Genomic DNA, 12,169 nt, shown 5'->3' with positions numbered 1-12,169 from the left:
TTAGTGCCATCCTTAAGGATCCAAAGACTCAGGAGTGACGATCTTCATCATAGCTTTGTTTAACAAATGGATCCTGGAGGATGACTACAGACCACCACAAGCTCAACCACGTAGTACCTCGGACTGTACCAGCTGCGCCAGGTGTTATGGCATAGAGCTGATTAATATGAGCCCAGGTACAAAGTGTATAGGAACTGATTTGCTGAATGTATTCTTTTCCATCCCAATCGGAATGAAGATAAGAAACGGTTCGCATTCTATGTTCATTCACACAGAAAAGACAACATTTACAGTTTTGCTGCCAGGCTGTATTAACTCTCCCACTCACTGTCACAACAGTCCAAGGAACTCTCGACCTTCTGGACATACTGCAGAACATTGTAATGTTCCACTACATCTATGACATCATGTTTATCATCTAAAAGCCCTGGCAAAGCACGCGTGCTCTGGAGGGGGAGAGATAAACCCCACCAAGACTCTAGGGTCTACCACAGCCACACCATTTTTAAGAGCCAATGATCTCAATACCAAGATATCAGTCCAAAGTAAAAGACAAATGATTGCATTGTCCACCTCCTACAATGAAGAAGAAAGCACAACACCAGGCGGGCCTCTCTGGGCTCAGGGGGCAGTATACCCCCACCCAGGGATATTGTTCCAGCCTATTCACAGAGTGGCACAAAAAGCAGCCAGCTTTGAGCGTGGCTCCAGCGACAAAGGCTTCGGCAGTTCCAAGCTGTAGTGAGAGCAGCCCTGATGCAGGGGCCACAATACTCAGCAAATCCTACATTGTTGGCAGGAAAGGATGCTGAGGGGAGTCTGTGGCCATACTGGGAGAATAATAATGCTGTTATGTGGTGTTCTGGGGCAAAGCCATGCCATCTGTAGTAAAGAATTATATGCCTTTGAAAAACAACCCCCAGTGTGCTAGTGGGCCCTGGTGGATATGGAAGGCATGGCCAAGGGACAGAAACAGACATGTGGCTGAAGTGCCCATCAGAAGCTGGGTTCTGTCAGTCTCACCCAGGCAGAAGTTTGGAAGGGACCAGCAACATTCCATCCCAAGACAGAGGCCGTATGTCCAGAATCAGACACACACAGGAGCAGCAGGCACAAACAAGCTGCGCAAGCAGGTGGCCCACCACTGCTGCACGAGCGCCCCTCCCTCAGCCGATGGCTGAGGACAGAAGGATGAAAGCAGAGGGAAAAGCCCAAGCTTGGTTTGCAGATGAGTCTGTCAGGGATGGGGGAGCAAGCCAAAGACGGACTGTGCCGCAGCCTCGTTCAGGGAGGAATATGAAAGACAGCGATGAGGGGAAGTCTTCCCAGTGAGCAGAGTTTCAGGCAATGTACCTGGTCATCCACTTTGTGGGGGAAAAGTAGCCTGAGGTTAGAATATAGATGGACTCATGGCAGAAGCAAGTGGCCATGCCAGCTGGTCAGAGGCCTAGAAGGAAAAAGATTGGAAGATGAGGGATAAGAAGGTCTTGGGGTAGAGGTGCCTGGCTGGCTAAATCGGTGCAGCATGTGACTCTTGATCTCGGGGTTTTGAGGTTGAGCCCCACGCTGGGTATAGAGATTACTTAAAAAATTGTTTTAATCAAAAAAAGAAAGGTCTTGGGTAGACCTGTGAGTGAACAAGTGGGAGTGAGTGATGCCAAGTGTACATCAGACAGCACACACCACAGAAGAGGTACTAAACCACCTGACTGACATATGACTCGGTCAGATGGAGTCAGCCAGCCTCAGTTGTCAGCTACCCAGAGTTGACAGTATGGGCACATGAATGAAGTGGCCACAGTAGCACATGAGCCCAACAGCATGGACCTGACTTATCAAGGCTAAGCTGGCTAAGCTGACTGCCAACGCCCAACATCCAACAGGCCATCTACAATGACCAATGATGGGCCCCTCAAATGGCACCATTCCTTGAGGAGACCAACCTGCCACTTAGTATGCACTTGACGACATAGGCCCCATCCATCTTGAAAGGGCCAGGAGTTTGCTCTCACAGGAATAAACATGTACTGAGTATGGGCCTATCTTCCCACAGGTCTTCAGTCAGCACAGCCAGCCACCTGGATCTTCCTTCAAGGAAGGGCCTGCTGCCCAGCTGTGAGGACAGCAGACAGCCTATAGCTACCAGCTCTTTCAGGGTCTGCCTCTGCTACAGAGCCCCCTCCCCCAAGATCATGCCCTTCCTGGGGCAGCCTGCCTTAGGGACAGAGGGCAGTGGGGGTGTGAAGGCTATGCCAGCCTGATGTAAGACAATTCCAGTAATTCTGGCTTTAAGACACCTGTCCATCACTGGTGAACTTCTCCCTTTGTTCAATCCTGCCTCCACTCTCTTCTTGCCTAAACCCCATGAAACATCTCACATCGCAAACTCTACTGCAGCACCCGCTTTCAGAGAGCCTCGTCTGAAGCACAGGTGTGGACACTCACAAGGTGCAGATCCTGTCCCTCAGTTCCTAGCTACACTTGCTGGTACTCAAAGACAAATGAGGTAAAAGCAAGGAAGTGATTAAAAATATCCATCATTGTCTCATAGTCTTGATTCTAATTATTATTATAGCCCCAAACAAGTTTTAAATAGTAATTAAGGATTTACACATACTATTTTTAAATATAATGTGCTGAATCATTAAGTGACAATCTGGGATTAATAAGAGTAACATAAAATAAAAGATGGCGGGGGAAAATGATGGAAAATCATTGAAAGGGAGCAACTACATGTAACTCTATGATATAAAGTATTCAACTCATTCGGTTCGACATATCTGGAGTGTCCTTGATGAACCAGGGGATGGGGCACAGGGTAAAACAGTTCACACACCACTCAGTCAGTGAGGACAACAGACTAACAAAGACTAATGGAGACAACAGCAGACCCTTACATACCCCAAAGGTAAGAGAACACGTGCCTTAGTAAGATCATTTTTCCAAGGTAACTCATAACCATTTATAAGAAAACATGAAAAATTTCACTGTATGCACAGTTTTAAGATAGGAATAACAACAAAAACCCCTCAAATACACCCTGCCTATTTCAAATAATGAAACTTCCAAACGTTTTTAAGTTTCCTTGATAACATTCCCTACTCCCACCCCAAAACCCAAGTACTTTTCTTCTCCAATTATCAGTAACAGAGACTATTAGGGGAAGATAAAAAGACTATTTTGATGGTATTATTTCATTTATGGGAAAAGAACAGCAACAGCATCTGTCTACTTCTGGCTTCTCAGCACTTACAAATATAATAACCCAAATCGGTTACCTCTTCTCCAGGATAAATGCTGTGCCTAATTCCTGTGCGTCTCGCTTTGGCGCTGCATTTGCAGAGTGGCCCATCATTCATCTGTCAGAAACAGAATGTAATTCTTTTTTATTGGGGGGAAAATCCACACCATGCACAATGATGCCTCAGAAACTGTGTGGGTTTTAATGTCATGAGTACGGAAGCTCTGAAGAGGCTGTCACGGTTAGAAGATTAAACGGATGTTCCAAAACCAATAAAGCTGCAAACTGTCTATATTGTCTGATAAAGGGAAACTGTATGACACCGCTGGATTCCCAAGTTATTTGTGCAACCAAGCAGAAAATATCAATGTCACTGCACTGTTTGCCCCCATCTTCTCTTACCACTTTTCAGTGTGTTTCTCCTATTTCTTATTTCAGGAAAAATGACTCTTTCACAAAAGAAAAGCATATTTTATACCCTGAAGGAACACACAGAATGCTTTGAAGGTGACCTCCAGATTTAATGTTTCCAAAAGAGAAACCTAAACGTATCTAAAGCAGAGGGGGAAAAAAATGCCACTAGAAGCAGAGTAGCATTAGCTCAGTGCTAATCAGGTGAGTCAACATCTGTTTTTTCACCTGAATTCGTTTTACTGCCATGAACTGCACCCACATGATAAGATGAGTGAATAATTCCTGAGCGCCTCTTGGGCAGAAAGATGGTTGCTAAACATTGTGGGGGGGAAAGAGGGTGACAAATAACTCAGGTATTCAAGGAATATTTATTCTATACAGGAGAGATAACATACATATGATATACTTAGTAATTTAAAGAAAAAGAAAAAAAGTCCAGGTGGAGATAGCACTGGCTTCAGAAACAAAATGTGAAAGGCAGAACAGGACAGGAGAAGAAGATGGCTATTCTACACAAGGCACCAGCATGAGAAAAAAAGGGAAGGAAGAAATCCTATGTTATGCTCCAGGGACATGAGACCCATCTAAACAGAATAGATCATTTACGTCAGCAAGAAGACTACAGAAGCAGAACTGAGGTCAAAATCATCAAGGGCTTTAAAAGCCAGTTTCGTGAGTTTATTCAATACAGATGGTAACAGTGAATCAAAAGAGAGACCAGAGAGCATCAGTTTGGAGAAGGGAGAATCCATCTCTCACTTTCTCGGTATTAATTATAAAATATGTATGTGTTAATATGTATATGTTATATATATGTACATATATACATATGTATGTACACAACACACACATAACACACGTTTCTTTAAAGTTCTAGGGATTTATAACTCACATCCAAGGAAAATGTCTCAATAAAACTTTGAAAAGAAGTATTAAAATGAAAAACTATAACTTTCTTTATCCTTTTGTGAAATCTAAAGCTTCAGGTAGCACAGCAGAGGAATAACATTGCTATGTAAAAAAAAAAAAAAAAATCACATTAAGATATTATTCAGGGGCACCTCAGTGGCTCAGTTAACCCTCTAACTTTGGCTCAGGTCATGATCTCATGGTCTGTAGGTTTGAGCCCACGTCGGGCTCTGTGCTGACAGCTCAGAGCCTGGAGGCTGCTTCAGATTCTGTGTCTCCCTCTCTGCCCTTCCCCAGCTCATGCTCTCTCTCTCTCTCTCTCAAAAATAAACATTAAAAAAAAAGTTATTATTCAAAGTAACAGCTGGCAAACAGTGATGTGATGGGATTCCCTCAAAAATCACAACACACTCCTAATGCTGGTCAGTAGAAAAATCACTTCATCCTCACTGATTTGCAAGGATGTAGACAGACATCCTAATTCCTGCCTTTTACCAGAGTCTTGGCCCCAGTGCAAATCAGCACCTTACAAGGTTCAACTGTACAGAGGACACGAAACTAAACAGTAAACAGAAGAGTGAGACTATCTATATTGGAAGCCTCTGTAATCTCTAATAAAAATAAGAATGGACATAAACTGAGGGATAGGCTTCCTGATAGAACTATGTGCATTAAAAAGACCACACACGAGGAAAGGGGAGGGACAACTAATGGACACAGGATTTCTTTCCAGAGAAACAAAAATGTTCTAGAATTAAAATGTGATGATGACTGTTAAATCTTGTGAACAGAAACACAAAAAATGAATTGTATACTTTAAGTGTGTAAACTGGATGGTATGTGAATTATAACTCACTAAAGCTATTCACAGAGATCATATACATGGTTAATAAAGTAAGTTTCAAAACACATTTGCAATTTTTAAACATTTCTGCTCAATTCCAAGAGAGCAAAAAGCACCACAAAATACATTTCTGTTCAGGTACTCCAACTATATTAATTGTATAAAAAAAATCCAACAAACCACTTAGATAGCAGTCATCTAATAAGAACCAGAAAAGCATTCAAATTAATATAAAGTATCTTTTTATAGCTGTATGTTTTATTAAGTTTAATAACTTCATGTGCATTAAAGATACTATTTTTGCAGGTGTTGTATATTTGTAAAATAAATCTTTTATAAAGATACTATTTGGTATTAAGTATTACTTCATAATAAAACAGTAAGTAAAAATAAAAATGATTATGTCCAGCCATGACATCGTTAGCTCAAAAATGCTTAATAGGGAAAGAACTTGTAAGTAATTATGACTACTACCAGCTAAGAAATATGAAGTCTTACAGGACTTATTGTTTACTATATTGCTGCAAGATACCTTCCAGATGAATCGCTTTTAAAAAGACCTACAAGTGCTCTCTCCCTCAGCCTACCATTTGTCTCTTTCCGTTTACTGCAACTTTAATGAGGCAGCACCATTACCCTGCTCCCTAACATGGAATTTACAAACATCGTCAAACATGATTCAAGAGACAGTTGCTCTGGTACTTATGCTTTGGTGCCGAACTCTGAAGCTGAAGAGGAATAAGCTCTGAGGGATGACACACAACCCTGAGAGTAAAATTCAGTTTTCATACTAGCCAACATGCATCTTCTGAGCCCGGAGTCATAAATGTGATGTGTGGGTTTGCAACCTTTGTAGCAAGAACATGGCATAAAAACATGCGCACCTGGCCTGGGTCATTGTACCAAAGTTCATCGTGAAGTCGGTCAGGGTGGGCTTTTTTACGTTTTATTTCCGCAATGACATCAAAAACTTCAGAGTCTGAGCTGCTAGAACAGGTGCTGTCCTCATCAGACTCACATTCGGATTCACTGGAACTCTCTAATAGAGGGCAAGGGAAAACAGAGAAGATGAAGAAATTTACAATTGTTTTTTCTTTCAGTAAACATTTGGGAGCCTATTCCACACCAAGCACTCTGCTAGGCAATACCAGGAAAATAATGCAGCCCATACTGCTAAGCCACAATCTAGTTAAGAAAGCAATGAAAACAAGAGTTTTAGGGGCGCCTGGGTGGCTCAGTCGGTTAAGCGTCCGACTTCAGCTCAGGTCAACGATCTCACAGTCCGTGAGTTCGAGCCCCGCGTCGGGCTCTGGGCTGATGGCTCAGAGCCTGGAGCCTGCTTCCGATTCTGTGTCTCCCTCTCTCTCTGCCCCTTCCCCATTCATGCTCTGTCTCTCTCTCTGTCTCAAAAATAAATAAACGTTTAAAAAAAAGAAAACAAGAGTTTTAGAGAAAGACCTAATGAATAATGCCAGGGAAAATGCAAACCACAGCAGCGGTATGGAGTCTCACATTTAAAAAGGTGTAGTAGTAAAATAATAATAATAATAAATAAATAGATAGATAGATAGATAGGTGTAGTAATTCAGAAAAGGGCGAGTCTACCCTGACTCAGGTCACTGAGATTTCCTGGAAGAGGTGCACATGACCCAGGCACACGGATGGGGTGGAGTTTGGCTGATGAGCAGGTAAGAGGAAAAGAATGCAAAGGGGGCACTCAGGCAAAAGCATGGAGGGAGGAGCACAAGCACTGGACAAAGGCCCCACAGAAAAATACCAGGAGGTAAGGGGTTTAAGTGTCACAAACGCCAGACTGAAGGTTCTGAGTACCAGACTGAAGATTTTAAATTATTTTCTCCTCCCCATAGTAGCAATAAAAGATTTTAGTCCTTGAAAGTGACTGGATAAAAACAGACTAAGGATTATGATAAGTGATATAAGCCAGTCACAAAAAGACAAATACTACGTGAGTCTACTTCTATGAGGTACCTAGAGTAGTCATATTCATAGAAATAGAAAGTAGCATGGTAGTTGCCAGAGGCTAGGTGGAAGGAGGGACTGGGGAGTTAATGGATACAGAGTTTCAGCTGAGCAAAATGAGTTCTGGAGACAGCACACAATGTAAATAGTCTCAATACTACTGAACTGTATACTTACAAAATGGCTAAATGGTACATCTACTGTTCTGTGTATTTTACCATAATTAAAAAAACAGACCTAGGGGTGCCTGAGTGGCTTAGTCGGTGACTCTGATATCAGCTCAGGTCATTATCTCATAGTTTGTGAGTTTGAGCCCCGCACTGGGCTCTGAGCTGACAGTGCTGAGCCTGCTTGGGATTCTCACTCTCTTCCTCTCTCTGCGCCTCCCCTGCTCATGTTCTCTCTCTCTGTCAAAATAAATAAATAAACTTAAAAATATATATATTTATGAAAAAACAGACCCAGAACTTACATTACTCCTACAAGAGATTAACAGTACATCACAGTAATAAAACCCAACCCCGACATGGTTGGATTCTTGAGTACTGCATGAGATAGACGCTGTTCATCCTCCTTTTATAGATGAGAAAAGTAAGGCATGGAGAGAATGAAATCACTTGCCCAAGGTCATATAGCAAGTGGCTGAGCAGGAGTCTGAACTGAGGTTCAGTCGGTGCTTTTACCCACCATGGACACTGCCTCTCAGCTGGGAAAATGAAGGTGGCAGATGAGAGCCAGAAGACAGGGAAAAGGCACAGGGAGTGCCTGATCTATGAATGGCTTTCTGTTAGGGGCTAAGGCTGCAAAGTGGTGAAAAGCAGTTTCTATCCTCAAAGATCTCAGCATCTACTTGGAACCTCACAATACACATGAAAAAAAAATAGATCACCACATGATAAAGTTATGGAAACTATCCATATGAGTTGAGAGAAACCTTCAATCAGAACTGGCCTACAGCTGGCATTTCCTCATCAAAGCAGGAGCTCCCTGGCAGTGGAGAGAGCCACAAGGAATGCCTGCCCATTAGAGGCACAGGTGACAGGGAATAGACTCCTGCTTCTGGTGGAGAGGCTGGACTACGGTGCTGATTCTAAGACTGGACAGTTCTACAAGGGACACAATTGTTAGCATGCCTTACAAATGAGATCGCTTATGTATTCTGCTGAATGCAACTAAGGAAAAATAAGATCAAAACAGAGAAAGTTCTACTTTTGTATATATTGCTACTATAGTTAAGGAAAATAAATGAAAAAGAGGAAATTTCAATATACGACTCTCAAGAACATATCCCCAAAGCCAAGGTTTAAGCAGTAACAGGAGCACAGGGCCTTGGTCTCGTAACTTCTAACTCACCCAAATCTTCATCTAGCTTCGTCTTAGGAGGCTCCCACGGAGGTCTAGCAGCTTTGGCCTTTTCTTGCCTACTCCCCAGTTCTTCCTCAAATTTGTCGTATAAGTCACGGAGCCTACTTGTTCCAACCACAGTAGAATCTCCCTTTGAAAAATAAAGAATCAATATTAGGAACTACATTAGTAATAGCCATACCAAAGACACATACAACCTCACAAATAATCAAGGATTTGTAACAGCAAGATGCCATTTCCTTCAATTTAACAAACATTTAAAAACAAAATGGCCAATACTGGCATGGGTGTTCTGAATCACACACAACATTTATGGCTAACACAATCTTCAGGAAAATGTACTTGCCAACATTCAGAAGAAATATAAAAACTGTTCACCTATGCCTTTTGATATGAAAAAATAAATCATGACCCCCGCCACCCAAGAATTCATGATATCTGACACTCTGCTAGGGAACATACATTTCCCCACTACTGGAAATCACCGATAGTCTATCTTCCACATCAACCCAATGATCAGACATAAATATCCTTATGGAATGAAGAAGTCACAGGAGTAAAAGGCACAGCATAGCGAATACAGTCAATGACATTGCGATGGTGACATTGGCATTGCATGGTGATAGATGGTAGCTACACTTGTGAGCACAGCATAACAAAGATGTTGAATCACTATGTAGTACACCTGAAACTAATGTAACATTGTCAATTATACTCAAATAAAAAATTTTTTTCAAGAAGAAACACAGATCCTCTCCCCCACAAATACACCCTATAAAACACAGGAACACAGACACACACACACACATACATGCACACTCACGTGCGCACACCCATACACCAACACACCCACACTCCACAAACACAGGATTCTACAATGCATTCCTAGAGGAAACTCTCCACTTTCCCCCACTCTCTCTTCCCAGGATGAAATCACTTTAAATGTCCATATTCTTCAACTTAGTAATTTCCAAAATGTAAAGACCAGACCTATCAGACAGAAAAAGCAAATTAAAGCAAATCATAAAATCTGCAGTTATCCCAAAAGAGGATAATTGCTTTTCAAAGCCCCAGCTCATTACTGACACTGGCAATGCGAGGACAGCTGACATTCTTGCCACCTCTCTGCACCAGATGACAAAACACAAAGGCAAATGTTGGGCTTAGTTTATTAGCCTTCCTTCTACACCAATTTTAATATACTCATAAAATATATAAGGAAAAAAAAACTGCCTGTGTAAACTCTTTGAACCTTTGCTATTTTATTTTGTTTTAAGAATAATATCCATGGCAGCCATTCGCCTTTTCTTCTTTGCTAAAAGAACCATGATTCCCTTCAGATTTGGGGTAGAGAATTCCTGGTCTTAGGAAAAGTGGGTTCAGAGTCCCCCTCTGACCCTCAAAGATGTCCCTGCCTTAACACCCAGGAACTGAGTATGTTACCTTATGTGGCAGAAAAAACTTCACAGCTAGTGATTAAGGTTACAGACTTTGAGAAGAAGATATTATCCTGGATTATCTGGGTGGGCCCAATCTAATATGAGCCCTTAAAAGCAGAGAACCTTTCGAAATGGAATCAGAGGTGCAAGGGAAGAAGAGGCTGGAGATCCTCAAAGCACAAGAGACACGCGACCTGCACTACTGGTTTTGAAGATGAAGGAAGGGACCTATGAGCCAAGGGATGCACATGACCTCAGGATGGTGAAAACAGCCTTCATCAGCCAGCCAACAAGGACGCAAGGACCATCCTATAGCCACAAAGAACTGAACTCTGCCTATAACCTGAATGAGCCAAGAAAACAGATTCTCTCCAGAAAGGAGTACAGCCTTGTTTGATTCAGCCAGCAACACCTAAGTTTGACTTCTGACTTACAGAGCTGTGAGATAATAAATGTGTGCTGTGGTAAGCTATAAAGTCTGTGTAAATTTGTTATGGCAGCAATGGAAAATGAAGCCCTGGGAGACATATGATACAGTTCTGGGGAAGGAATAGAAGGAAAGATCCATGGGTACGCTGGGCCCCACACAGCACTGCCCTTGCATCCTGTGTCTGGACAGACATGTGTAAGAACATGACACCTGCAGTCACCCTGCAACTCACAGTGGATGCTCCAAAAGCAGCAGATAGCAAACTAGAGCCAGCTCTGCCATCACTGAGCCACTAAATGTACACCAGCCACCACTTCCTTCCAGACAACTTGTTGAGAAAAACAAACCTGGCTCACAGTTTAAGTCACAATTCGTCAAGTATTATAATTTACAAACATGCTTAACCAACAGATACCTTCTTTCCAGGACTGTTTTCAGAATTAAGTAAGATATGAGAAGCACGAGTAAAGTTGCACCATAAAATGCTCAGCATGAGCTTTCCCTTTCCTGTATCACATGAACCATGACTTAAAACCCTGCTCTAATTTATCAAGTAAAATATCACAGCATCATGAGATTTCTCAAATTCTTTTTCCCAAAGACAAGAGAGTCTACTTTTACGTTCTCTACAGATAAGAGCCCAAGCCAAGTAGAGGCTATTTTCACAAAATTCCAAACAGAATGTTTTTTTATCTAACCCCATACACAAAATCTACCATCTCCAACCACTTACATCTCAGACCTACAGACGATCATTCCTTCACTCATCCATCTAATCAATGAGCGTCACTCTGTGTCTACCCTGTGGCAAATAGGCCTAAATTAATGGGATGGAGTCCTAACACCTACCTGGAGAAAGAGAGAGACTAAACAGAGAGTGACCAAAAATAAAATGAAGATAAAAGATAAAAAAGGCAAAAGAAACAAGCATACGAAAGAGGAAGTCATGGAGTCTGACACAACAAAGACTCCACATGGGCTGTGGAGCCCAGGAACCTCCCCTTGAGCAGCCTGTGCACAGGCTCTCTCAAGAGCCCATGAAGGGTGATAACCCCTGCCATTCCACAAAACCAGCCAATATGCATGGGAAACTTCCTGTGGTTATCTCTGGTCAAGGTCAGACTTCTAAGAGACAAACTCAAAGTCTTCCTTATTTCCCATGTTGGGGGGGAAATGTACATACAAACACAACCACAAACTGCATAAAGCAGTTATGTGTGAGAACTTAGAAAACCACCATTATCAAGACTAACCGTGTTATAAAAATGCAGAACGAAGAGATACTTTAATCTACCGCACTCTTGCCTTTGGTTGTGGAAGACAGCTTTGGTCTACAGCAGTGATTCTCCACTGGGGAGAGGGGTGGAGGGCATTTGGCAATGTCTGAAGACAGCTTTGGGTTCACAACTGGGGAGTATCCTGTGCACAGAACTCAGAGAGGCTGCTCAACATCTTACAATGTACAGGACGGCACCCACCACAAAGAATTACCCAACTCCCAATGCTGAAGGTGCCAAAAATTGAGAAACCCTGGTCATAGCTTCTCA

At 42.3% G+C, this 12,169-nt stretch overlaps 1 protein-coding gene across 6 annotated transcripts in view; it reads right to left on the bottom strand.

Annotated features, from left to right (window-relative positions):
• Positions 1-12,169, bottom strand: part of DROSHA (drosha ribonuclease III) — a 126,252-nt gene that overhangs the window by 98,797 nt on the left and 15,286 nt on the right. For all 6 annotated transcript variants that reach the window (XM_047853699.1, XM_047853728.1, XM_047853741.1 and 3 more), the window contains 3 exons: positions 8,742-8,883; positions 6,293-6,447; positions 3,279-3,359 (listed from right to left, as the gene is read on the bottom strand). In XM_047853699.1, the coding sequence (XP_047709655.1) occupies positions 3,279-3,359; positions 6,293-6,447; positions 8,742-8,883 (378 nt within the window). The remainder of the gene's footprint in view (positions 1-3,278; positions 3,360-6,292; positions 6,448-8,741; positions 8,884-12,169) is intronic.

The sequence above is a fragment of the Prionailurus viverrinus genome, chromosome A1, assembly GCF_022837055.1.
Source record: "Prionailurus viverrinus isolate Anna chromosome A1, UM_Priviv_1.0, whole genome shotgun sequence".
Classification (NCBI taxonomy): Eukaryota; Metazoa; Chordata; class Mammalia; order Carnivora; family Felidae; genus Prionailurus; species Prionailurus viverrinus.
The sequence above is the reverse complement of the archived record's forward strand: the minus strand, read 5'-3'. Positions and strand labels throughout refer to the sequence as shown.